General features: G+C 51.7%; 1 protein-coding gene and 1 long non-coding RNA gene across 6 annotated transcripts; one reads left to right on the top strand and one right to left on the bottom strand.

Moving 5' to 3' along the window:
• The first annotated feature begins 17071 nt into the window (after window positions 1–17071).
• On the top strand, window positions 17072–19847 carry ABHD11 (abhydrolase domain containing 11). 4 transcript variants are annotated; one of them, XM_019031810.3, is made up of 6 exons: window positions 17075–17296; window positions 17479–17614; window positions 18205–18378; window positions 18549–18719; window positions 18833–18954; window positions 19252–19847. In XM_019031810.3, the coding sequence occupies exons 1-6, from the start codon at window positions 17145–17147 to the stop codon at window positions 19382–19384; spliced, it is 888 nt and encodes a 295-aa protein (XP_018887355.1). In that variant the 5' UTR covers window positions 17075–17144; the 3' UTR covers window positions 19385–19847. The 4 variants fall into 4 exon arrangements, with proteins under 4 accessions (XP_018887357.1, XP_018887355.1, XP_004045613.1 ...); XM_004045565.4 differs by having other exon boundaries at window positions 17076–17296; window positions 17500–17614; window positions 18833–19014; XM_004045564.3 differs by having other exon boundaries at window positions 17077–17296; window positions 18833–19014.
• LOC101151567 (uncharacterized) lies at window positions 19788–20997 on the bottom strand. Of its 2 annotated transcripts, none has more exons than XR_175115.5 (4): window positions 20840–20997; window positions 20432–20689; window positions 20093–20213; window positions 19788–20011 (listed from the first exon to the last, which is right to left on the bottom strand). It is a non-coding gene; the product is annotated as an uncharacterized lncRNA (long non-coding RNA). The 2 variants fall into 2 exon arrangements; XR_004070928.3 differs by having other exon boundaries at window positions 20792–20883.
• Window positions 20998–22376: the final 1379 nt, after the last annotated feature.

Raw genomic sequence — 22376 nt, 5'->3', positions numbered from 1 at the left:
GCTGATGCTCTGTAAAGGGAAGACAAGGCCCGCGCCCATCATGCAGTTTGGAAAATAAATTAATTATGTCTTATGTGCAATCAAGGAATAGCAGATTGGTTCCAGAAGAGTTCAAAGGTCATAGAGGGGTATAACAGTCTAAAAAGACTTCATAGACTGAGCCTTGAATAAGTAGGGGTTTTTTTGTTTTGGTTTTGGTTTTTTAGTTTTTTGTTGTTGTTATTGTTTTCTTTGAGACGGAGTCTCGCTGTCTGGCCCAGGCTAGGATGCAGTGGTGCGATCTCGGCTCACTGTAACCTCCGCCTCCCGGGTTTAAGGAATTCTCCCGCTTCAGCCTCTCAAGTAGCTGGGATTACAGGCACCCACCCCCATGCCCAGCTAACTTTGGGGGTTTTTTGTTTGTTTTTGTTTTTCTGAGACAGAGTTTGCCTCTTGTCGCCCAGGCTGGAGTACAATGGCACGATCTCGGTTCACTGCAACCTCCACCTCCCGGATTCAAGCAATTCTGCTGCCTCAGCCTCCCAAGTAGCTATGATTACAGGCGCTCACCAGCACGCCTGACTAATTTTTCTAATTTTAGTAGAGACGGTGTTTTGCCATGTTGGCCAGGCCAGTCTCGAACTCCTGACCTCAGGTGATCCTCCTGGCTTGGCCTCCCAAAGTGCTGGGGTTAGAGGCGTGAGCCACCATCCCCAGCCAAACTTTCTGTATTTTTAGTAGAGATGGTGTATCATCATGTTGGCCCATCTGCTCTCAAACTCCTAACCTCAAGTGATCTGCCCACCTTGGCCTCCCAAAGTGCTGGGATTACAGCCGTGAGCCACCACGCCCGGCCGGTTTTTGGTTTGGTTGGGTTTTTTAATTAACTTTTATTTTAGGTTTGGGGATACATATGAAGGTTTCTTACATAGGTAAACACGTGTCACAGGAGTTTGTTGAACAGATTATTTTGTCACCCAAGTAAGCCCAGTACCCAATAGTTATCTTTTCTGCTCCTCTCCCTCCTCCCACCCTCACCCTCAAGTAGACCCCAGTGTCTGTTGTTTCCCTCTTTGTGTTCATAAGTTCTTATCATTTAGCTCCCACTTATAAGCAGGAACATATGCTATTTGGTTTTCTGTTCCTGTGTTAGTTTGCTAAGGATAATAGCCTCAAGCTCCATCCATGTTCCTGAAAAAGACACGATCTCATTCTTTTTTATGGCTGCATAGTACTCCATGGTGTATATGTACCACATTTTCTTTATCCAGTCTATCACTGATGGGCATTTAGGTTGATTCCATGCCTTTGCTATTGTGAATAGTGCTGCAGGGCTGGTTGTTGTTGTTGTTGTTGTTTTTTAATTACATTTCTTTTTTTTTTTTTTTGAGATGGAGTCTCGCTTGGTTGCCCAGGCTGGAGTACAGTGGCGCCATCTCAGCTGACTGCAAGCTCTGCCTCCCGGGTTCACGCTATCCTCCTGCCTCAGCCTCCCAAGTATCTGGGACTACAGGTGCCTGCCACCACACCCAGCTAATTTTTTGTTGTTGTTGTATTTTTAGCAGAGACGGGGTTTCACCATGTTAGCCAGGATGGTCTCAATCTCCTGACCTTGTGATCCGCCCACCTCGGCCTCCCAAAGTGCTGGGATTATAGGCGTGAACCACTGCGCCCGGCCTAAATTTCTTTTTTTAAATAGAGACAGGGTTTTGTCATATTGCCCAGGCTGGTCTGGAACTCCTGGGCTCAAGTGATCCGCCCACCTCAGCCTCCCAAAATGCTGGAATTACTAGCGTGAGCCACCATGCCCAACCTATAAGTATGCTTCTGAGTCTTAAATAAGTAAGTTTGAGATGGGCAGAGCTAAGAGGGGAAGCCTTCCCAGGCAGGATTCACTGATGGGCAACAGCAAGGAGAAAAATGATATGCACAAGGCAGAAAAATGATATGCACAAGAGTGAGCAGAGGCTGACCTGATTGAAGCAGGAAATTCATATCCAGAAACAGTAAGAGGCCAGGCACGGTGGCTTATGCCTGTAATCCCGGCACTTTGGGAGGTCGAGGCAGGCGGATCACCTGAGGTCAGGAGCTCAAGAACAGCCTGGCCAACATGGTGAAACACCGCCTCTACTAAAAATACAAAAATTAGCCAGGCATGGTGGCGCGAGCCTGTAATCCCAGCTACTCAGAAGGCTGAGGAACAAGAATTGTTTGAACTTGGGAGGTGGAGGTTGCAGTGAGCTGAGATTGCACCACTGCACTCCAACCTGGGTGACAGAGTGAGACTCTGTCTCAGAGAAAAAAAGAACAAAGTTGGAGGACTCATACTTTCTGCTTTTAAAACTTACTACAAAGCTACAGTAATCAAAACAGTGGTACTGGCATGAAGACAGACATATAGACCAATGGAATAGAATAAAAAGCTCAGAAATAGACACTTATATATGAAGTCAAATAATTTTCAATAAGGATACCAAAACCACTCAGTGAGGAATGGGCAATCTTTTTACAGATAATGCTGGGAAAACTGGATATTTGCATGCAAAAAAATGAAGTTGGTTCCTTAACACCATATAAAAAAATTTACTCAAAATGGATCAAAGACCTAAATATAAGATCTAAAACTATAAAACTTAGATGGCTGATCAACCAAGTTTATAGGATATTATAAATCCTTTGTTGTCATTTCAAAAGTGTTCACACAATCTTCACCAGGAGTAGTTTCCATCTCAAGAAACCACTTTCTGGCTGGGCGCAGTGGCTCACGCCTGTAATGCCAGCAATTTGGGAGGCTGAGGCAGGTGGATCACTTGAGGTCAGGAGTTTGAGACCAGCCTGGCCAACATGGTGAAACCCTGTCTCTACTAAAAATACAAAAATTAGCTGGGCATGCTGGCACGTGCCTGTAGTCCCAGCTACTTTGGAGGCTGAGGCAGGAGAATCGCTTGAACCCAGGAGACAGAGATTGCAGTGAGCCCAGACAGCACCATTGCACTCCAGCCTGGGTGACAGAGCAAGACTCCATCTCCAAAAAAAAAAAAAAAAGAAAAAGAAACTGCTTTCTTTGCTCATCATAAGAAGCAACCCCTTGCCAGGCACAGTGGCTCATGCCTGTAATCCCAACACTTTGGGAGGCCAAGGCGGGCAGATCACTTGAGACCAGGAGTTCAAGACCAGGCTAGCCAATAAGGCGAAGCCCCTCTCTAAAAAAAAAAAAATACAAAAAGTAGCAGGGCGTGGTGGTGCACAGCTGTGATCCCAGCTACTCAGGAGGCTGAGGCATGAGGATCTCTTGAACCCACGAGGCGGAGGCTGCAGTGAGTCAAGATCACACCACTGCACTCCAGCCTGGGCGACAGAGCGAGACTCTGTCTCAAAAAACACCAAGACGTAACAAAGAAGCAACTCATCATCTTTTCAAGTTTGATCATGAGATTGTAGCAATTCAGTCCCATCTTCACGCTTGGCTTCTAATCCTAGTTCTTTTGTTATTTCCACCACATCCGCAATTCCTTCCTCCACTGAAGTCTTGAATCCCTCAAACTGATCCATGAGGGTGGAATTCACTTCTTCTAAACTGCTCATGTGGATATTGTCACCTCCTCCCATGAACCCTGAATGTTCTTAATGGCTTCCAGAATGGCAAATTCTTTCCAGGAGATTTTCAATTTACCTTGCCCAGATCCATCAGAGGAATCACTATCTATGGCAGCTACAGCCTCACAAAATGTATTTCTTAAATAATAAGACTTAAAAGTCTAAATTACTCCTTGATCCATGAACAGCAGAATGGATGTTTTATTTGCAGCCATGAAAACAACATTAATCTCTTTGTACATCTTCAGCAGAGCTCTTGGGTGACCAGGTGCATTGTCAATAAGCAATACTATTTTGAACAGAATCTTTTCTTTTTTCTGAGCAGGAGGTGTCAACAGTGGGCTTCAAATATTCAGCAAACCATCTTGTAAACAGATGTGCAGTCACCTAAGCTTTGTTGTTCCATTTCTAGAGCACAGGCAGAGTCGATTTAATGTAATTCTTTTTTTTTTTTTTTTTTTTTGAGATAGAGTTTCGTTCTTGTTGCCCAGGCTGGAGTGCAGTGGCGCAATCTCGGCTCACGGCACTACCTCCTGGGTTCAAGCGATTCTCCTGTCCCAGCCTCCCAAGTAGCTGGGATTACAGGCATATGCCACCACACCTGGCTAATTTTTGTATTTTTAGTAGAGACAGGGTTTCATCATATTGGTCAGGCTGGTCTCGAACTCCTGAACTCAGGTGATCTGCCCACCTCAGCCTCCCAAAGTGCTGGGATTACAGGTGTGAGCCACCGCACCTGGCCGATTTAATGTAATTCTTAAGGGCCCTGGGATTTTCAGAATGGCAAAGGAGCATTGGTTTTAACTTCAAGTCACCAGCTGCATTACCCCGAACAAGAGTCAGCCTGTCCTTTGAAGCTTCAAAGCCAGGCATTAACTTCTCTCTAGCTATGAAAATCTTAGATAAGCCGGACACAGTGTTGGCTCATGCCTATAATCCTAGTACTTTGTTTTCTTGTTTGTTTGTTTGTTTGAGATGGAGTTTCACTCTTGTCGCCCAGGCTGGAGTACAATGGCACGATCTTGGCTGACTGCAACCTCCACCTCCCGGGTTCAAGCGATTCTCCTGCCTCAGCCTCCTGAGCAGCTGGGATTTCAGGCACCCGCCACCACACCCAACTAATTTCTGTATTTTTAGTAGAGACAGGGTTTCACCATGTTGGCCAGGCTGGTCTTAAACTCCTGACCTCAAGCGATCCACCGGCCTCAGCCTCCCGAAGTGCTGGGATTACAGGCATGAGCCATGGTGCGGGTCAACCCTTTTGGTCTTAAAGCTTGAAACTTACATTTACTTGATCTGAGTTTCTTCTTTAGGAAATGACCATCAGCCCTCTCAAAAAGTATGAAAGAACTGAAACTCACCAGATCATGGCATCTAGACAATGAAATGCCAGGCCCCTCATTCATCATGATTGCTTCCTTACCCTTCCCCCAAGTTCTTGTTTTCCCATACATGGTTACATTTGTTCCCTGCTATATAAGACCCTAACTTCAGTCGATCAGGGAGATGGATTTGAGACCAATCTCCCACCTCAGCCACAGCACCCAATTAAAGCCTTCTTCCTTGGCAATAATCGTCTCAGTGATGGGCTTTCTGTGTGGCAAGCAGCAGGACCTCGCCTGAACCCCTGCTGTTTTGGTAACAAGAACAGTGCTTGGCATTTGTTAAGCATTCCATAAATGTTAACTGTTCTAATATCTCAGGGGCATCTCAAACATATAGAGCATTGTATAGGGAAAAGAAAGAGAGATCTGACTGTTACTGTGTCTATGTAGAAAAGGAAGACATAAGAAACTCCATTTTGATCTGTACTAAGAAAATTGTTTTGCCTTGAGATGCTGTTAATCCGTAAACTTTAGCCCCGACCCTGTGCTCACAGAAACATGTGCTGTATGGCATCAAGGTTTAAGGGATCTAGGGCCGTGCAGGCTGTGCCTTGTTAACAATATGTTTACAGGCAGTATGCTTGGTAAAAGTCATCGCTATTCTCCAGTCGAGACTGGAGATTAACCAAGGGCACAATGCACTGCGGAAAGCCGCAGGGACCTCTGCCTAAGAAAGCCTGGGCATTGTCCAAAGTTTCCCTCCACTGAGACAGCCTGAGATGTGGCCTCGTGGGAAGGGAAAGACCTGACCGTCCCCCAGCCCAACATCCAAAAAAGGGTCTGTGCTGAGGAGGATTAGTAAAAGAGGAAGGCCTCTTGCGGTTGAGATAAGAGGAAGGCCTCTGTCTCTTGCTTGTCCCTGGAAACAGAATGTCTCAGTGTAAAACCCGATCGTACATTTGTTCTATTCTGAGATAGAAGAAAACCGCCCTGTGGCTGGAGGCAAGATATGCTGGCGGCAATGCTGCTCTGTAATTTTTTACTACACTGAGCTGTTTGGGTGGAGAGAAGCATAAATCTAGCCTATGTACACATCCAGGCACAGTACCTTCCCTTGAACTTATTTGTGACATAGATTCCTTTGCTCACATGTTTTCCTGCTGACCTTCTCCCCACTATCACCCTGTTCTCCTGCTGCATTCCCCTTGCCGAGATAGTGAAAATAGTAATCAATAAATACTGAGGGAACTCAGAGACCAGTGCTGGTGCGGGTCCTCTGTATGCTGAGTGCTGATCCCCTGGGCCCACTGTTCTTTCTCTCTACTTTGTCTCTGTCTTATTTATTTTCTCAGTCTCTCGTCCCACCTGATGAGAAATACCCACAGGTGTGGAGGGGCAGGCCCCCTACAGCACTGGGGTGAAAGCTAAGATGAATTACAGAAAATAATGTCATTGCACATCTAAGTTTTTATTGACATTCGGTAACTGCTAGAATGTCCCAAGTGGACATTCTAGAGTCTCCTTACTTGCACCCTATAGAGTGGAAAAAAACAAACGAACAAAACCCACCTTCCCCATCTCAGTAAATAGCACAACTACTCGCCACCCACATGTTCAATCCAGAAACCTGGGAGCTGTCCTTGGTGTCTTCCTCTCCCTCACCACCATCTTCCCCCCTCCCCATCCCATTCCTCATCAAATCCTGTTGATTCGAACTCCAAAATACATCCCAAATCTATCTTTCTTTCCCTACTTCCACAGCCACCTTCCAGTCATGTGACCATCATACCTCAGTTGAATGTCTGCAATAGCTTCCTCATTTTGCCACTTCTCCTCTGCTTCCCCTCTAATCTGCCTCACACCTTCTTCTACACAGCCAAATAGTCCTTTAAAAATGTAAATCGGGGCCGGGCGCGGTGGGTCATGCCTGTAATTCCAGCACTTTGGGAGGCCGAGGCAGGTGGATCACGAGGTCAGGAGATTGAGGCCATCCTGGCTAACACAGTGAAACCCCGTCTCTACTAAAACTACAAAAAATTAGGCGGGTGTGGTGGTGGGCACCTGTAGTCCCAGCTACTCGGGAGGCTGAGGCAGGAGAATGGCGTGAACCCAGGAGGTGGAGCTTGCAGTGAGCCGAGATCGCACCACTGCACTCCAGCCTGGGTGACAGAGCAAGACTCCGCCTCAAAAAAAAAAAAAAAAATGTAAACCGGGCAGGGCATGGTGGCTCATGCCTGTAATCCCAGTACTTTGGGAGGCTGAGGCATGCAAATCACATGAGATCAGGAGTTCAAGACCAGCCTGGCCAAGATGGTGAAACCTCATCTCTACTAAAAATACAAAAATTAGCCGGAGCCTATAATCCCAGCTACTCGGGAGACTGAGGCAGAGAACTGCTTGAACCCGGGAGGTGGAGGTTGCAGTGAGCTGAGATGGCGCCAGTGCACTCCAGCCTGGGAGACAGAGCGAGGCTCCATCTCAAAAAAAACAAAAAAAGTAAATCGGCTGGGCACGGTGGCTCACGCCAGTAATCCCAGCACTTTGGGAGGCCAAGGCGGGCAGATCACTTGAGGTCAGGAGTTTGAGATCAGCCTGGCCAACATGGTGAAACCCCGTCTCTACTAAAAATACAAAAAATTAGCCAGGCATGGTGGCTCACACTTGTAGTCCCAGCTACTCAAGAGGCTGAGGCAGGAGAATCACTTGAACCTAGGAGGTGGAGGTTGCAGTGAGCCGAAATTGCACTATTGCACTCCAGCCTAGGTGACAAGAGCAAAACTCCATCTCAAAAATAAAAATGAAAATAAATAAAAATGTAAATCACGGTGGTGTGCACCGGTAGTCCCATCTAGTCCAGAGGCTGAGGAGGGAAGATTGTTTGAGCCCAGGAGTTCAAGGCCAGACTGGGCAAAATAGTGAGACCCCCATCTCTAAAACTAAAATAAATAAATACGTAAAATTAGCCAGTGTGGTGGTACACACCCGTAGTCCCAGCTACTCAGGAGGCTAAGGCAGGAGAATCACTTGAGCCAGGAAGTTGGAGGCTATAATGAGCTATGATTGTTTTAATGCACTTCACACTCCAGCCTGGATATGACAATGCAAGACCCTGTCTCTTTAAAAAAAAAAAAAAGAAAAAGAAAAAGAAAAAAAAGAGGCTGGGTTCGGTGGCTCACACCTGTAAACACTTTGGGAGGCTGAGGCACGAGAATCACTTGAGCTCAGAAGTTTGAGACCAACCGGGTTATGTGGTGAAACCCTGTCTCTACAGAAAAATACAAAAATCAGGCTGGGCGTGGTGGCACACACCTGTAATCCCAGCTACTTGGGAGGTGGAGGCAGGAGAATTGCTTGAATTTGGGAGGCGGAGGCTGTAGTCAGCTGAGATCGTGCCACTGCACTCCAGCCTGGGTGATAGAGCAAGATTCCTGTGTTGCCTCCTCCTGGACTTGTCCATTTTGGCCCCTCCAGACATTTCCCTCCCTGGTCATCAGCATGATCTTTTAACAACATAAAATATGCTTCTATGTTAATCTATTTTGTTTTTTTGTACATTTTCCTGTTTTTCTGGGCTCTGTGTTCTGGGGTCTCAAACAAACAAACAAACAAAATTAGCCAGGTGTGGTGGCATGCACCTGTAGTCCAGCTACTTGGGAGGCTGAGGTGGGAGGATCTCTTGAGTCCAGGAGGCAGAGGTTGCAGTGAGCCGAGATCCTGCCACTGCACTCCAGCCTGGGCAACAGAGCCAGACTCTGTCTCAAAAAAAAAAAAAAAAAGAAAAGAAAAAGAAAAGGAAAGTCAGTTGGTTGTGGACCAATATGTATGGCATTCTAGCAGTTACCGAATGTCAATAACAAACTTAAATGTGCAATGACATTATTTTCTGTAATTCATCTTAGCGTCCATCCTCGATGCTCTATTCTGCAGAAGCAGCTGGAAACAAAATTTTTTTTTTTTTTTTGAGATGGAGTCTCGCTCTGTCACCCAGGCTGGAGTGCAGTGACTCAATCTCGGCTCACTGCAACCTCCATATCTCAGATACAAGCAATTCTCCTACCTTAGCCTCCCAAGTAGCTGGGATTACAGGTGGGTGCCACCACGCTGGCTAATTTTTGTATTTTTAGTAGAGACAGGGTTTCACCATGTTGGGCAGGCTGGTCTCGAACTCCTGACCTCAAGTGATCCACCTGCCTCAGCCTCCCAAAGTGCTGGGATTACAGACGTGACCATCACAGCCGGCCTGGAAACAAGTTTAACCTCAGTCCTCCTGAGACTGGGCCACAATTCCTGCATACTCAACAGGACCAGATTTGCTTAGAGAGGAGGGAGCCTGCAGGGAGTTGTACAGCATCCAGCCCTCAAGCAGCAATGACAAGACATGCATCATCCTGTGTCAACAGCCCCTCCCGTTCTGCAGGCTGCACTGTGTCTGCTCTGAACCTGGGAAAGAGAGGAATATTTTGCAAGCTGCTTATGGTCCTGCCGGCCTGGCAGGCTCATGAGCCATTCTTCTCTGGGGACCCTGCCAAGAAGCAGGTGGCAGACCTTCCTTCCATTCTTGGCCAAGATACTGTCTCTGCTGAGGCATTCCCTTCCCTTAAGGGCTTTAGCTTTTGAAACACATAAACCAGCTTCTCCACTCTTAGGTCCAGCCGTATGCATCCCCCGGGGCAATGAGCCGAGAACCCAGAACACAGAAAAATAGGAAAATGTACAAAAGAAGAAAAATGATTAACATAGAAGCATATTTTACGTTGTTAAAAGATCATGCTGATGACCAGGGACGGAAATGTCTAGAGGGGCCAAAATGGACAAGTCCAGGAGGAGGTGGCAAGGCAGAGGAGAGATAAGGCCCTAGAAATGGAGGGTACTGGATAGAAATCAGAGCTTGACCGGGCCCGGTGGCTCAGGACTGTAATCCCAGCACTTCCGGAGGCTGAGGCCAGAGGCTCGCTTGAGCCCAGGAGTTTGAGACCAGCCTAGGATACATGGCGAAACCCCATCTCTACCAAAAATACAAAAATTAGCCAGGCAAGGTGGCATGTGCCTCTGGTCCCAGCTACTGGGGAGACTGGTGGAAGGATCACCTGAGCCCAGGAAGTTGAGGTTGCAGTGGCTAATACTGCACCACTGCACTCCAGCCTTGGCAACAGAGTGAGACTCTGTCTCAAAAAACAATAAAAAAATTAAAATGGGCAACAGAGTGAGACCCTGTCTCAAAAAGTAATAATAAAATTAAAATTAAATTAAAAATTAGGCCAGGCGTGGTGGCTCACGCCTGTAATCCCAGCACTTTGGGAAGCAGAGGCAGGCAGATTACCTGAGGTCAGGAGTTCGAGACCAGCCTGGCCAACATGGTGAAACCCCAACTCTACTAAAAATACTAAAATTAGCCAGGTGTGGTGGCACACACCTGTAATCCCAGTTACTTGGGAGGCTGAGGCATGAGATAATCATTTGAACCCAGGAGGTAGAGGTTGCAGTGAGCCAAGATTTCACCACTACACTCCAGCCTGGACAACAGAGTGAGACTCTGTCTCTAAATAAATAAATAAGTAAACAAATAAAATTTAAAAAGCAATCAGAGCTATTTAAGGGATAAAAATAAACAGAACCTGTGGGGCGCGGTGGTTCACGCCTGTAATCCCAGCACTTCAGGAGGCCGAGGCAGATGGATCACGAGGTCAAGAGATGGTGACCATCCTGGCCAACATGGTGAAACCCCATCTCTACTAAAAATACAAAAAAATTAGCTGGGTGTGGTGGTGCATGCCTGTGGTCCCAGCTATTTAGGAGGCTGAGGCAAGAGAATCATTTGAATCTGAGAGGCAGAGATTGCACCGAGCTGAGATTGCACCACTGCATTCCAGCCTGGGCAACAGAGCAAGACTCCATCTCAAAAAAATAAAGACACCAGGGCCAGGCGCGGTGGCTTACTCCTGTAATCCCGGCACTTTGGAAGGCCAAGGCAGGCGGATCACCAGGTCAGGAGTTCGAGACCAGGCTGGCCAACATAGTGAAACCCCGTCTCTACTAAAAATACAAAAATTAGCTGGGCATGGTGGCTCATGCCTGTAGTCCCAGCTACTCAGGAGGCTGAGGCAGGAGAATTGCTGGAACCCAGTAGGCAGAAGTTGCAGTGAGCCGAGATCGTGCCATTGCACTCCAGCTTGGGCAACAGAGTGAGACTTCGTCTCAAAATAAATAAATAAAAGCCAGGCGCAGTGGCTTATGCCTGTAATCCCAGCACTTTGGGAGGCCGAGGCGGGCAGATCACAAAGTCAGGAGATCGAAACCATCCTGGCTAACATGGTGAAACCCCGTCTCTACTAAAAATACAAAAAAATTAGCCAGGCATGGTGGTGAGCGCCTGTAGTCCCAGCTACTCGGGAGGTTGAGGCAGGAGAATGGTGTGAACCCAGGAGGCAGAGCTTGCAGTGAGCCGAGATCGCGCCACTGCCCTCCAGCCTGGGGGACAGAGTGAGACTCTGCCTCATAAAATAATAATAAAAATAAATAAATAAATAAATAAATAAAATAAAGACACCAAAATGCAGACAGAGGAGACTGAGCTGTATCCTGCAGGCAAGTGGGGTGGAGGTTGCTGGGTGTCAAAATACACAGACTCTCTCACCATCCTCCATTCATTCCAAAAAGGAAGGTGTCCTCACCCTGCCACTTTAAGAATCACACCTGTAATCCCAGCACTTAGAGAGGCCGAAGCAGGAGGATCATTTGAGCCCAGGAGTTTGAGACCAGCCTGGGCAACAGCCAGACCCCGTCTCAATAAAAAAGAAAAAAGAAAGAATCTGTACATGTGATGAGGCTGTTCCTGGGAGACACTGGGTCTTCCACAGAATCAGGAGGCAGAAAAAAATAGTTGACAACCAGTGGGGCACAGTGGCTCATGCCTGTAATCCCAGCACTTTGGGAGTCTGAGGCGGGTGGATCACCTGAGGTCAGGAGTTCGAGACCAGCCTGGCCAATACGGTGAAACCCTGTCTCTACTAAAAATACAAAAATAGCTGGGCGTGGTGGTGCGTGCCGGTAATCCCAGCTACTCTGTAGACTAAGGCAGGAGAATCGCTTGAACTTGGGAGGTGGAGGTTGCAGTGAGCCAAGATCGTGCCACTGCACTCCAGCCTGGGTGACAGAGCGAGACTCCATCTCAAAAAAAAAAATTGACAACTGTTACTGTTAGCAGGGCCTGTTGGAGGTTAGGGAGCAGAGGGAGCAGTGACTGGAAGCAGGAGAATCTGTGGGGCTGGTGGGAATCTGTGGACAATCCGTGGGAAGGCTTGGTGGGCAGCAGGTGCGGGTGAGGCAGGGAGGTGGCAGAGAGAGCTCGTGGAGATGTTCTGGATACCAGAGCCCTGGCCTGATCCTGTACCGTCCCCACCTTCTCTGGATGACTGGGGCCAACCTAACCTGTTCCGAAGAAAATAAATACTCGGACATAATCCTTTGTTGTGAGATTAATTTGTTGTTTTGTTCACGGCTGCGTTTAGGAAGGTGCTTGGCGCGCAGTGAGAGGTTCTAATGGATCTGGGCTTGTTGAAGCAAGGCAGGAAGGAGCCAGTGTTCTCAAAGTGTTGGGTGAGTAGTAGGGGAGGCGCAGCCGGCAGCAGACCTGCAGGGATTACCATTCCCACGTGGGAAAGGTTGCTGTGTGCGGATTAAACAAAATAATGTATATGAAAATCCCGGCTGCTTAATACATCAACTCAGGTTCAAAATCTGGGAGGAGAGAAGCTGGGCTGATGTGGGGGTTGAGATGGGAGGAGGTTTCGAGCAGAGTCACATAGGGGTCCCCCAGGGACAGCCCCACGGGAAAGCTCCAGGGGTCTTCCGGGAAGCCCCGACTGGTGCCAGCACAGCTGACACTCCTGCCCCACCCGGCTGGCCAGCAGGAATTTGCCCCATGACCTCCCCTGGCAAGCTGCTGTCACCATGGCGACCGGCCACAAAACAAGCAGCCTGATTGTCCCTGCTCAGCGGGGCAGGTGAAACCCTGGCCACGTGACCGATACTGGGCCAGGTGCGGTTAAGGGACACCCGCCACCTCCCCTCCTTAACCCATTCAATGCCACCGTGCCACCTAGGTGCAGTGTCCCGGCCGCCTCAGGCCGCACCCCTTCGGCCGTTGGTCCCCACGGACTGAAGGGTGGTGATAAAATACACGGAGCACTGCGTTAGGAGTCAAGTGAAGGAAAGAATCCAGGCTGTGCACTGGCTGAGTGACCTGGAGCTGGGTTACTTCGCCGTCCAAGCCTCTCTTTCCTCATCAGCAGAATAAGGACGGCACCCTCCCACTTCACAGGAAGGCTGGGAACACAGATGGGGCAGTGTACACTCGACCTCCAAAGAGCAATAGTCCATTTCACCTCCCACCTTCACCTCCACATGTCAGGGACTCCGGAAGTCCTCCCCTCTGGCCTCCCCTAGAAGGAGGCCTTCGCCAACCAACAGCACGCTTCCTGGCCTGTTCCTAACAAGCTGAGAGGGCTGGGCAGCCCCCAGGATGACACCACTCCCAGATCCCTTCCCAGGTAGCAACGACCCCTCCCCTGCCCCCACCACTTTCTCTGGAATGTTCAAGTGGAAACATCAAACCAACTGGTTTTTCTGCTTGCCTTCATCAGCCACCTGATCAGGGCTGGGGCCCAGGACTCTGAGTAAATATCTCAAGGCTGCTTCTGCCCCTAGATGTGGGGATCTTGGGCCAGGCTGAGATTACCTGGTGGAGGGTGGGGTGTGTGGCAGGGATCAATTTGAAAGCACCTTTGAGGCCAGGCACAGTGGCTCATGCCTGTAATCCCAGCACTTTGGGAGGTCGAGGCAGGAGGATCACCTGAGGTCAGGAGTTCGAGATCAGCCTGCCCAACACGGTGAAACTCAGTCTCTACTAAAAATACAAAAATTAGCCGGGCATGGTGGCGCATACATGTAATCCCAGCTACTTGGGAGGCTGCAAAAGAGAATCGCTTGAATCCAGGAGGTAGAGGTTGCAGTGAGCTGAGATTGTCCCACTACACTCCAGCATAGGCAACAGAGAGACTCTCAAAACAAACAAACAAAAAAAAGCACCTTTGAAATACTATTGTTCTGAATCTTCAACCCCCACGCCCTTCACCCACCAACTCTAGAAAAACACCCACCAACTCTAGAAAAACACCCTCCAAGGACCCCTCCCAGGCCTGGGACCAGCCCCCATCCAGGGCTCAGATGTCCTCATCACTCCCCTAATTACTATGCGGGAAACATGATCACACCACCTGGTGTGCTTAGAGTCCTCGGTGACCTCAGCCCTCCTCAGATCGGAACCAAACACCTCAGGGTCCCATTAAGCAGGAGATGGAGCTTTAGAGTTAGGACACATCCTCAGCTTGGCCAGCATGGTGAAACCCTGTCTCTGCCAAAAACAGAAAAAAATCAGCCAGGTGTGGTGGTGCGCACCTGTAGTCCCAGCTACTCGGGAAGCTGAGGCATGAGAACTGCTTGAACCCGGGAGGCGGAGGTTGCAGTGAACCGGGTTCCAGCCTCCATGACAGAGCCAGACCCTGCCTCAAAAAAAAAAAAAAAAAATTAATGGCCAGGCGCAGTGGCTCACACCTGTAATCCCAGCATTTTGGGAGGCCAAGGCGGGCGGATCACCTAAGGTCGGGAGTTTGAACCAGCCTGACCAACGTGGAGAAACCCCGTCTCTACTAAAAATACAAAATTAGCCGGCGTAGTGGCGCATGCCTGTAATCCCAGCTACTCGGGAGGCTGAGGCAGGAGAGTCGCTTGAACCCAGTAGGTGGAGGTTGCGGTGAGCCAAGATCGCACCATTGCACTCCAGCCTGGGCAACAAGAGCAAAACTCCATCTCAAAATATAATAGTAATAATTAATTAATTATTTTTTTAAAAAAAGAGTTAGGACTCATCCTGTAGGTCCTGGACCGCCCTAAGGAGGTGGGGGAGGGGTCAGTGTAAGACTAGCTGGCTCAGGTGTCATATCCGGGAGGGCCACTAACCTAGCCACCCACAGAACTTCCACATAAGCATTTACCAGTGCCCTGAAGCTCTTGATGACTATTACCACTTTGCACCAGATGAACAAGACATAGCTCCCGCTGTGGACACACAGGGAGGGCCGCCTCTATAATACTACACAGTAGCCTCTGAGAAATGCTTCGAGAACATTCCATGAAAGAGATTAGTTTTAACTCAGAAAGTCTGGGAAGGCTTGAGGAGGAGGCAGCAGTTATACAATGCCTTAAAAGGCCTATAGCTGAGGCCAGGCATGGTGGAGCACACCTGTAATTCCAGCTACTCAGGGGGCTGAGGCAGGAGGATCAGTTGAGTCTGGGAGTTCCAGACCAGCCTGAAACTGTCCCCTTGCTATGCCTAGAATATAGTAAGACCCTATCTCTACAAAACAGAAAAAAATTAGCCAGACATGGTGGTGCACATCTGTGGTCCCAGCTACTCGGGAGGGTGAGGCAGGAAGATTGCTTGGGCCCGGCGGGGAAGAGGTTGCAGTGAGCCGTGATTGTGCCACTGCAGTCCAGCCTGGGTGACGCAGTGAAACCGTCTCAGAAAAAATAAAATAAAAGCCATATACCTGAGACGGGAAGGTCGCTTGAGGCCAGGAGCTGGAGACCAGCTTGAGCAAGGTAGCAAGACCCCTTCTCTAAAAAAAATTTTGTTGGGCCAGGTGTGGTGGCTCATGCCTGTAATCTCAGCACTTTGAGCCCAGGAGTTCGAGACCAGCCTGGGCAACATAGCAAGCCCCCGCTTCTATTTTTAAAAAAAAAAATTTTTTTTTTGAGATGGGAGTCTCGCTCTGTCACTGAGGCTGGAATGCAGTGGCAAGATCTCGGCTCACTGCAACCTCCATCTCCCAAATTCACACGATTCTCCTGCCTCAGCCTCCCCAGTAGCTGGGATTACAGGGCCGTGCCACCACCCACGGCAATTTTTTTTTTTTTAAACGGAGTCTGTCTCCGTCCGGTAGGCTGGTGTGCAGTGGCATGATTTCCGCCCATTGCAACCTCCGCCTCCTGAGTTCAAGCGATTCTCCTGCCTTAGCCTCCCGAGTAGCTGGGATTACAGGCACCCGCCACCACGCCCAGCTAATTTCTGTATTTTTAGTAAAGACGGGGTTCCACCATGTTGGCCAGGGTGGTCTCCAACTCCTGGCCTCAGGTGATCTGCCCGCCTCAGCCTCCCAAAGTGCCGGGATTACAGGCGTGAGCCACCGCACCAGGCCTAAAAAAAAAAATTGTAACCATGATTCCGTTAAAAAAAAAAATGTTAAAATTAGTCTGCGCCTGTAGTCCCAGATTCTCGGGGGGCAAAGGCGGGAGGATCGCTTGAGCCCAGGAGGTCGAGGCTGCAGTGAGCTACGGTCGCGTCACGGCACTCCGGCCTGGGCGAGGGTAAGACCCCCCACCAAAAAAAAGTATAGGACTCGGGCAACTGGCTATCTGGAAGACAGACAGCACCCCAGCAGGAGGTGGGGTGTGGAGAAGACCTTGAAAGGCAGGGTGCCTGATAGGGGAGTATGAGAATGGGGAGTATGGGCAGAAAAGCAGGTGGGATCAGACTGGGGGAGCCTTCCCCAAATGTAAAACGGACGAAGGGGCTTGGGGAAGAGCTCTAGAGTGCCCCCGAGCTCCTTCTAGATCGACGACTCCAGGATGGGTGGGTGTCCGTGCTCCGCCCAACCTGCCCGGGCCCCCGGCAGTGGAGCACGGCGCCACCACACTGGCGCTCCGCCGCCCAGAGCCACCCTGGCGCCGCTCGCCCCCCGCCGGCGGCACAGAAACGATGGCAGCCACCCAGGTCAGTGAGCGATGGCAGGTGCGGGGCGGGAACCGAGCCCTAAGCTGCAACCAGAACCGAGCACGCACAGAGCGGCGCAGACCGAATTCCCAGATTCTACGCACCGCGGCGCTTCGCGAGGGGAGGGGCAAGCACCTCGGGTTGCCCAGCCTAGGGCGAGGCCAGGTGCCGCGCTCAGAGCGACCCGCGCAAGGCCTGCGGGGATTACGTAATGGCGTAAGGGGCGGGGATGGAGGCGGGGCCGGACTGTTCTCGGGGATACGTAAGGAAACGGGACCGAGGGCGGAGAATCCCGCGATGGGGGCGGGGAGAGGGCGGGGCTCAAGTCGGAACTGGGCGGGGCTGAAGACGGAAATGGGCGGGGCTGCGAGCGAGGGCGGGAGAAGGAGCGCGGGGAGGACGTACCTTGTGAGATGCGAGCCGGACAACAGCTTGCAAGCATGCTCCGCTGGACCCGAGCCTGGAGGCTCCCGCGTGAGGGACTCGGCCCCCACGGCCCTAGCTTCGCGAGGGTGCCTGTCGCACCCAGCAGCAGCAGCGGCGGCCGAGGGGGCGCCGAGCCGAGGTCAGTCAAGGGCACCGGGCAGGAGGCCATCCTCTGTCCTCCTTTTCCTGCCGGGCCCCGACGGCCCCATCTCCTCCCTTTGGGCCTGTCACCTCCCAGGCCTCTCCCCCAAAGCTCTTTCCCCCTACCCCTTTCCCCGTCTCCGCCGGCTCAGACCCTGACCCCGATCCTTCCCCTGCCAGGCCACTTCCGCTTTCCTACAGGCTTCTGGACGGGGAGGCAGCCCTCCCGGCCGTCGTCTTTTTGCACGGGCTCTTCGGCAGCAAAACTAACTTCAACTCCATCGCCAAGATCTTGGCCCAGCAGACAGGCCGTAGGGTGAGCTTTCGAGTGGGCGGGGCTCCTTTGGGGCTGGGCGGAAGTGGGCGGGGCCTGAGAGGAGGCAGGGCAGGGGGTCCCGCTTCTCACGCTCACTTCCAGATCCCTCACTCTGAGTATGGACCCTGAACGGCAACCCCATTTATTCCCTCACGTTGCCATCTTCATTAATTCATGTTGTAGATCTCCATCGGGGCTGGCCCATGCCTAGGCGCCTGCACCCTTTCCATGAAGGGGCCTGCTTGTTCACTAGGGATGACCGGGAGCTCACCACCTCTTATGGCAGTCCATTCTTCTGTGCTCCTACTGTTGGAAATTCCTGGAGTCTCCTTCCTGGCATTCTCCGAGATTGCCACCCAGCCAGGCCAGCCCTTCAGAGACGTGGTCACAACCCTGGGGCCTGCTCTTCTCTGGCATAGTGGCCCCACGTTCTTCATCTGGGCCTCCTAGGTCTGGAAACTGGGCCCTTCCCCTCCACAGGGTATATCGCCAGGCTCTCCACACCTTTGACCTGCTGTCCCTACAAGCGTTTGGCTGTCTACCCCCAGAATGGGGATATCAACGCAGCCCCGTCTCACCGCACTCCCCAGGTGCTGACGGTGGATGCTCGTAACCACGGTGACAGCCCCCACAGCCCAGACATGAGCTACGAGATCATGAGCCAGGACCTGCAGGACCTTCTGCCCCAGCTGGGCCTGGTGCCCTGCGTCGTCGTTGGCCACAGCATGGGAGGAAAGACAGCCATGCTGCTGGCACTACAGAGGGTGAGCCGCCCATGTCTGGGGCCTCCTCCCATTCAGTATATACCCTGAGGGCCCTGCAGGCAACCTGGGACTCAAATGATCGTTGGATGACCAAGTTCAGGCTCCAGGAGCCGTGCCTGAGACTCCCTATGTCTGCCTAAGACTGGTCCCAGTTCGGTTCTCTCCCACAGCCAGAGCTGGTGGAACGTCTCATTGCTGTAGATATCAGCCCAGTGGAAAGCACAGGTGTCTCCCACTTTGCAACCTACGTGGCAGCCATGAGGGCCATCAACATCGCAGATGAGCTGCCCCGCTCCCGTGCCCGAAAACTGGCGGATGAACAGCTCAGTTCTGTCATCCAGGTGATACACCCAAGGCGCCCCGGATGGTATTGTAGACCAGGACCTGTCAAGGGAAGAGTGGCACCCCCAGACCGCACAAGGAACCCCCCCCCCCAACTGCTGCACCCCCACAGGACATGGCCGTGCGGCAGCACCTGCTCACTAACCTGGTAGAGGTAGACGGGCGCTTCGTGTGGAGGGTGAACTTGGATGCCCTGACCCAGCACCTAGACAAGATCTTGGCTTTCCCACAAAGGCAGGAGTCCTACCTCGGGCCAACACTCTTTCTCCTTGGTGGAAACTCCCAGTTCGTGCAGTAAGCTAGCCTGGGTAGTAGGAGGGGCATGCTTTACTCGCCCAGGCCCCGGCCTGGGGACCCTACCAGGGGAGGCCTTGGGTGTGGAAGGGGGGTGGCTGAGAGGCCAGAAATACCACCGGGCATATGGGCTCACACAGCTCTCTCCATTTCTCCCCGTTCTGCTTCCACTTGTCTCTTTCACTCCTCCTCATCCCACTTTCACCCGTTTTTGATGGCCGTCGCTGCGATGCACAGTCCCAGCCACCACCCTGAGATTATGCGGCTCTTCCCTCGGGCCCAGATGCAGACGGTGCCGAACGCTGGCCACTGGATCCACGCTGACCGCCCACAGGACTTCATAGCTGCCATCCAAGGCTTCCTGGTCTAAGAGTTGCTGGCAAGAAGATGGCCAGGCGTGGTGTCTCATGCCTGTAATTCCAGCACTTTGGGAGGCTGAGGCAGGAGGATGACTTGAGGCCAGGAGTTTGAGACCAGCCTGGCCAACATGGTGAAACCCTGTCTCTAAAAATACAAAAATTAGCCTGGCGTGGTGGTGCACACCTGTAATCCCAGCTACTCGGGAGGCTGAGGCAGGAGAATCACTTGAACCCGGGAGGCAGAGGTTGCAATGAGCCGAGATCACACCGCTACACTCCAGCCTAGGCAACAGAGCAAGACTGTGTCTCAAAAAAAAACAAAACAAAAAGGAGGCACAAAACCCCAGGCTTCAAGTCTCTGCAGCCTGCTCCACATTTGGGCACAGAAGGACTCAGACAGGCACTGCGTGGGCACGAGGTTTTACAGGGGTGGTCAGACCTCAGGCTTTAATGAATAAAGACACTACTCCCAAAGTCCTGGGCTGAGGTCTGTGTCACCACCAACGTCCCCGACCCAGGGAGAATCTGGATCGGGGGGTGCTGGCAGCTCCAGGGTCCACGTGGGCTCCCCGAGTACCCTTGGCCTCTCTCTGCAGCTGATTCTGGACCTGCTGCCACACCAGCTGCTGCACGTCCTCCTGTGGACAGGAGAGCAGGTTCAAGGCTGAGCCTGTGCCCTCTTTCCCCACACCTCCCAGGCCCTGATGGCATTCCCCTACCTCCCAGGCCTCCAGCTCCCGCCTCAGCCTCAGTTTCTCCTCCAGGACCTCCAGCAGCTGGGCCTCCATGGCGTGTAGCCTGGCTTTGCACCTCCGCAGCTCCGCCTCCACCGCCTGCTTCCTGTGGGTGGCAGAGAGAGTAGCTGAGGCTCGGACCCTGTGGGTCTGGTTATGAGGCCCTGGGGGTGGACGAGTATGGCCACAGCCCCCGCCTCAGTGAAGAGCAGCTGGTTGTGTGGCTTTCCTTCCAGAATGCCTGACTAGCCCCCTGCTCCTCCATTAGCAGGACAAGGGAGCCCCCACCTCCCCTCCCAGCCCCCAAAAGCAGCTTCCCCTTACTTGGCAATGGCTTCATCCCGTTCCTGGAGGACTTGGTCCAGGGAGGGTTCTGTCCGGGTGTCCCCCAGTGCTCCAGCCACCTGGTACTCTGGGCTATGTCGCAGGGTGACAGAGGAGGAGGCAGTGACCAAGTCTTGTCTGGAAGAGGTGTCTCACTCTGGGCCCTCCCGCCTTGGCCTCGGCTCTGATGTTGCTGTCAGGTGGAGAGGCGGCTGAGGTGCTCTGTACCTGCCCTGCTGCTGCCCCAGTCTCTTGGACCTATGGAAAGGAAGAGGAGGTGGATGGTGTGGCCGCTGCCTGGCCTCAATGCAAGCAGCGTGGGCAGGGTATTTGGACCTCCAGGGAGCAAAGAAGTCTCACCCAGTCATCAGGGAAGGACGAGGCAGCTGTGTTCAGAAGAACACTTACCCTCAAGGGCCGGGACTCAGGGCGGCCTGGTGACTGGGACTCTTGGCAGCTGGGTGGAGCAAGCGAAAGACATGGCCCTTTGCCCTCCCTTCCCAGCAAGGCACTCCCTGGCAGGCCCCACCCCTGTCAGGCCAAGGAGGAAGGCCTGCTGTACCCTAGAAACTTCCGGCCAGGCCCAGAGCACACTCAGCCCCCTTCCTTCACCGCAAGAGGGTGCTCTACCCACGTCTTGTGAAAGAAAGGGCGGAGCTGGGCACAGTGGCTCATGCCTGTCATCCCAGCACTCGGAGGCCGAGGCAGGAGGATTTATTGAGCCCACTTCAAGGCCGCAGTGAGCCATAGGATCACACCACTGCACTCCAGCCTAGGTAACAGAGCAAGACCTTGTCTCAAAAAGAGAGGGAGAGGTAAGGAGAGGAGGGAAGAAGGCATTATGTCTCCAGTGCTGAGAGGCATAAGGTACCCCAGCCCCCATCCTGAAGGGTTAGCTTGGTACCTTGAATGGCATCATCCACACAAATAAATATAACCTTACCTCCGCAGAAAAACAGAAGGAAAAAAGTGTATCCCTGACAAATTCCTCCTCACATTTTATTTATTTTATATATATTTATATTTATATTTATATTTTGAGACAGAGTCTCACTCTGTCACCCAGGCTGGAGTGCAGTGGTGCAAACTCAGCTCACTGCAAGCTCCACCTCCCAGATTCACACCATTCTCCTGCCTCAGCCTCCCGAGTAGCCGGGACTACAGGCGCCCGCCACCACGCCCGGCTAATTTTTTATACTTTCAGTAGAGACGGGGTTTCACCGTGTTAGCCAGGATGGCCTCGATCTCCTGACCTCGTGATCCGCCTGCCTTGGCCTCCCAAAGTGCTGGGATTACAAGCGTGAGACACCGCGCCTGGCCATTTTTTATTTTTTTTTATTTATGTATTTTTTTGAGACGGAGTCTCACTCTCTTGCTAGGCTGGAGTGCAGTGGCTGCAGTGGTGCAGTCTTGGCTCACTGCAACCTCTGCTTCCCGAGTTCAAGCGATTCCCCTGCCTCAGCCTCCTGAGTAGCCAGTGGCATGAGCCGGTGGCGTGAGCCACAGCACCCAACTCAAATTTTTTTTTTTTTTTTTGAAATGGAGTCTCACTCTGTCGCCCAGGCTGGAGTGCAGTGGCACGATCACGGCTCACTGCAAGCTCTGCCTCCCAGGTTAAAGCCATTCATCTGCCTCAGCCTCCCGAGTAGCTGGGACTACAGGCCCCCGCCACCACGCCCGGCTAATTTTTTGTATTTTTAGTAGAGACAGGGTTTCACAACATTAGCCAGGATGGTCTCGATCTCCTGACCTTGTGATCCGCCCGCCTTGGCTTCCCAAAGTGCTGGAATTACAGGCATGAGCCACTGCGCCCAGCCACATTTGTGTGTGTGTGTGTGTGTGTGTGTTTTGAGATGGACTCTCGCTCTGTCACCCAGGCTGGAGTGCAGTGAGATCTCAGCTCCTTGCAACCTCCACCTCCTAGTTCAAACGATTCTTCTGCCTC

Source organism: Gorilla gorilla, chromosome 6 (assembly GCF_029281585.2).
Source record: "Gorilla gorilla gorilla isolate KB3781 chromosome 6, NHGRI_mGorGor1-v2.1_pri, whole genome shotgun sequence".
Lineage (NCBI taxonomy): Eukaryota > Metazoa > Chordata > Mammalia > Primates > Hominidae > Gorilla > Gorilla gorilla.
The sequence above is the reverse complement of the archived record's forward strand: the minus strand, read 5'-3'. Positions and strand labels throughout refer to the sequence as shown.

Bases quoted from the DNA above. Each gene is read 5' to 3' on its own strand.
- ABHD11 (XM_004045564.3), top strand. From the start codon at position 17,145: ATGCGAGCCGGACAACAGCTTGCAAGCATGCTCCGCTGGACCCGAGCC. The intron at 17,297-17,478 runs GTCAGTCAAGGG...TTCCCCTGCCAG, and splicing joins CGAGGGGGCGCCGAGCCGAG to GCCACTTCCGCTTTCCTACA. The intron at 17,615-18,204 runs GTGAGCTTTCGA...CGCACTCCCCAG, and splicing joins CCCAGCAGACAGGCCGTAGG to GTGCTGACGGTGGATGCTCG.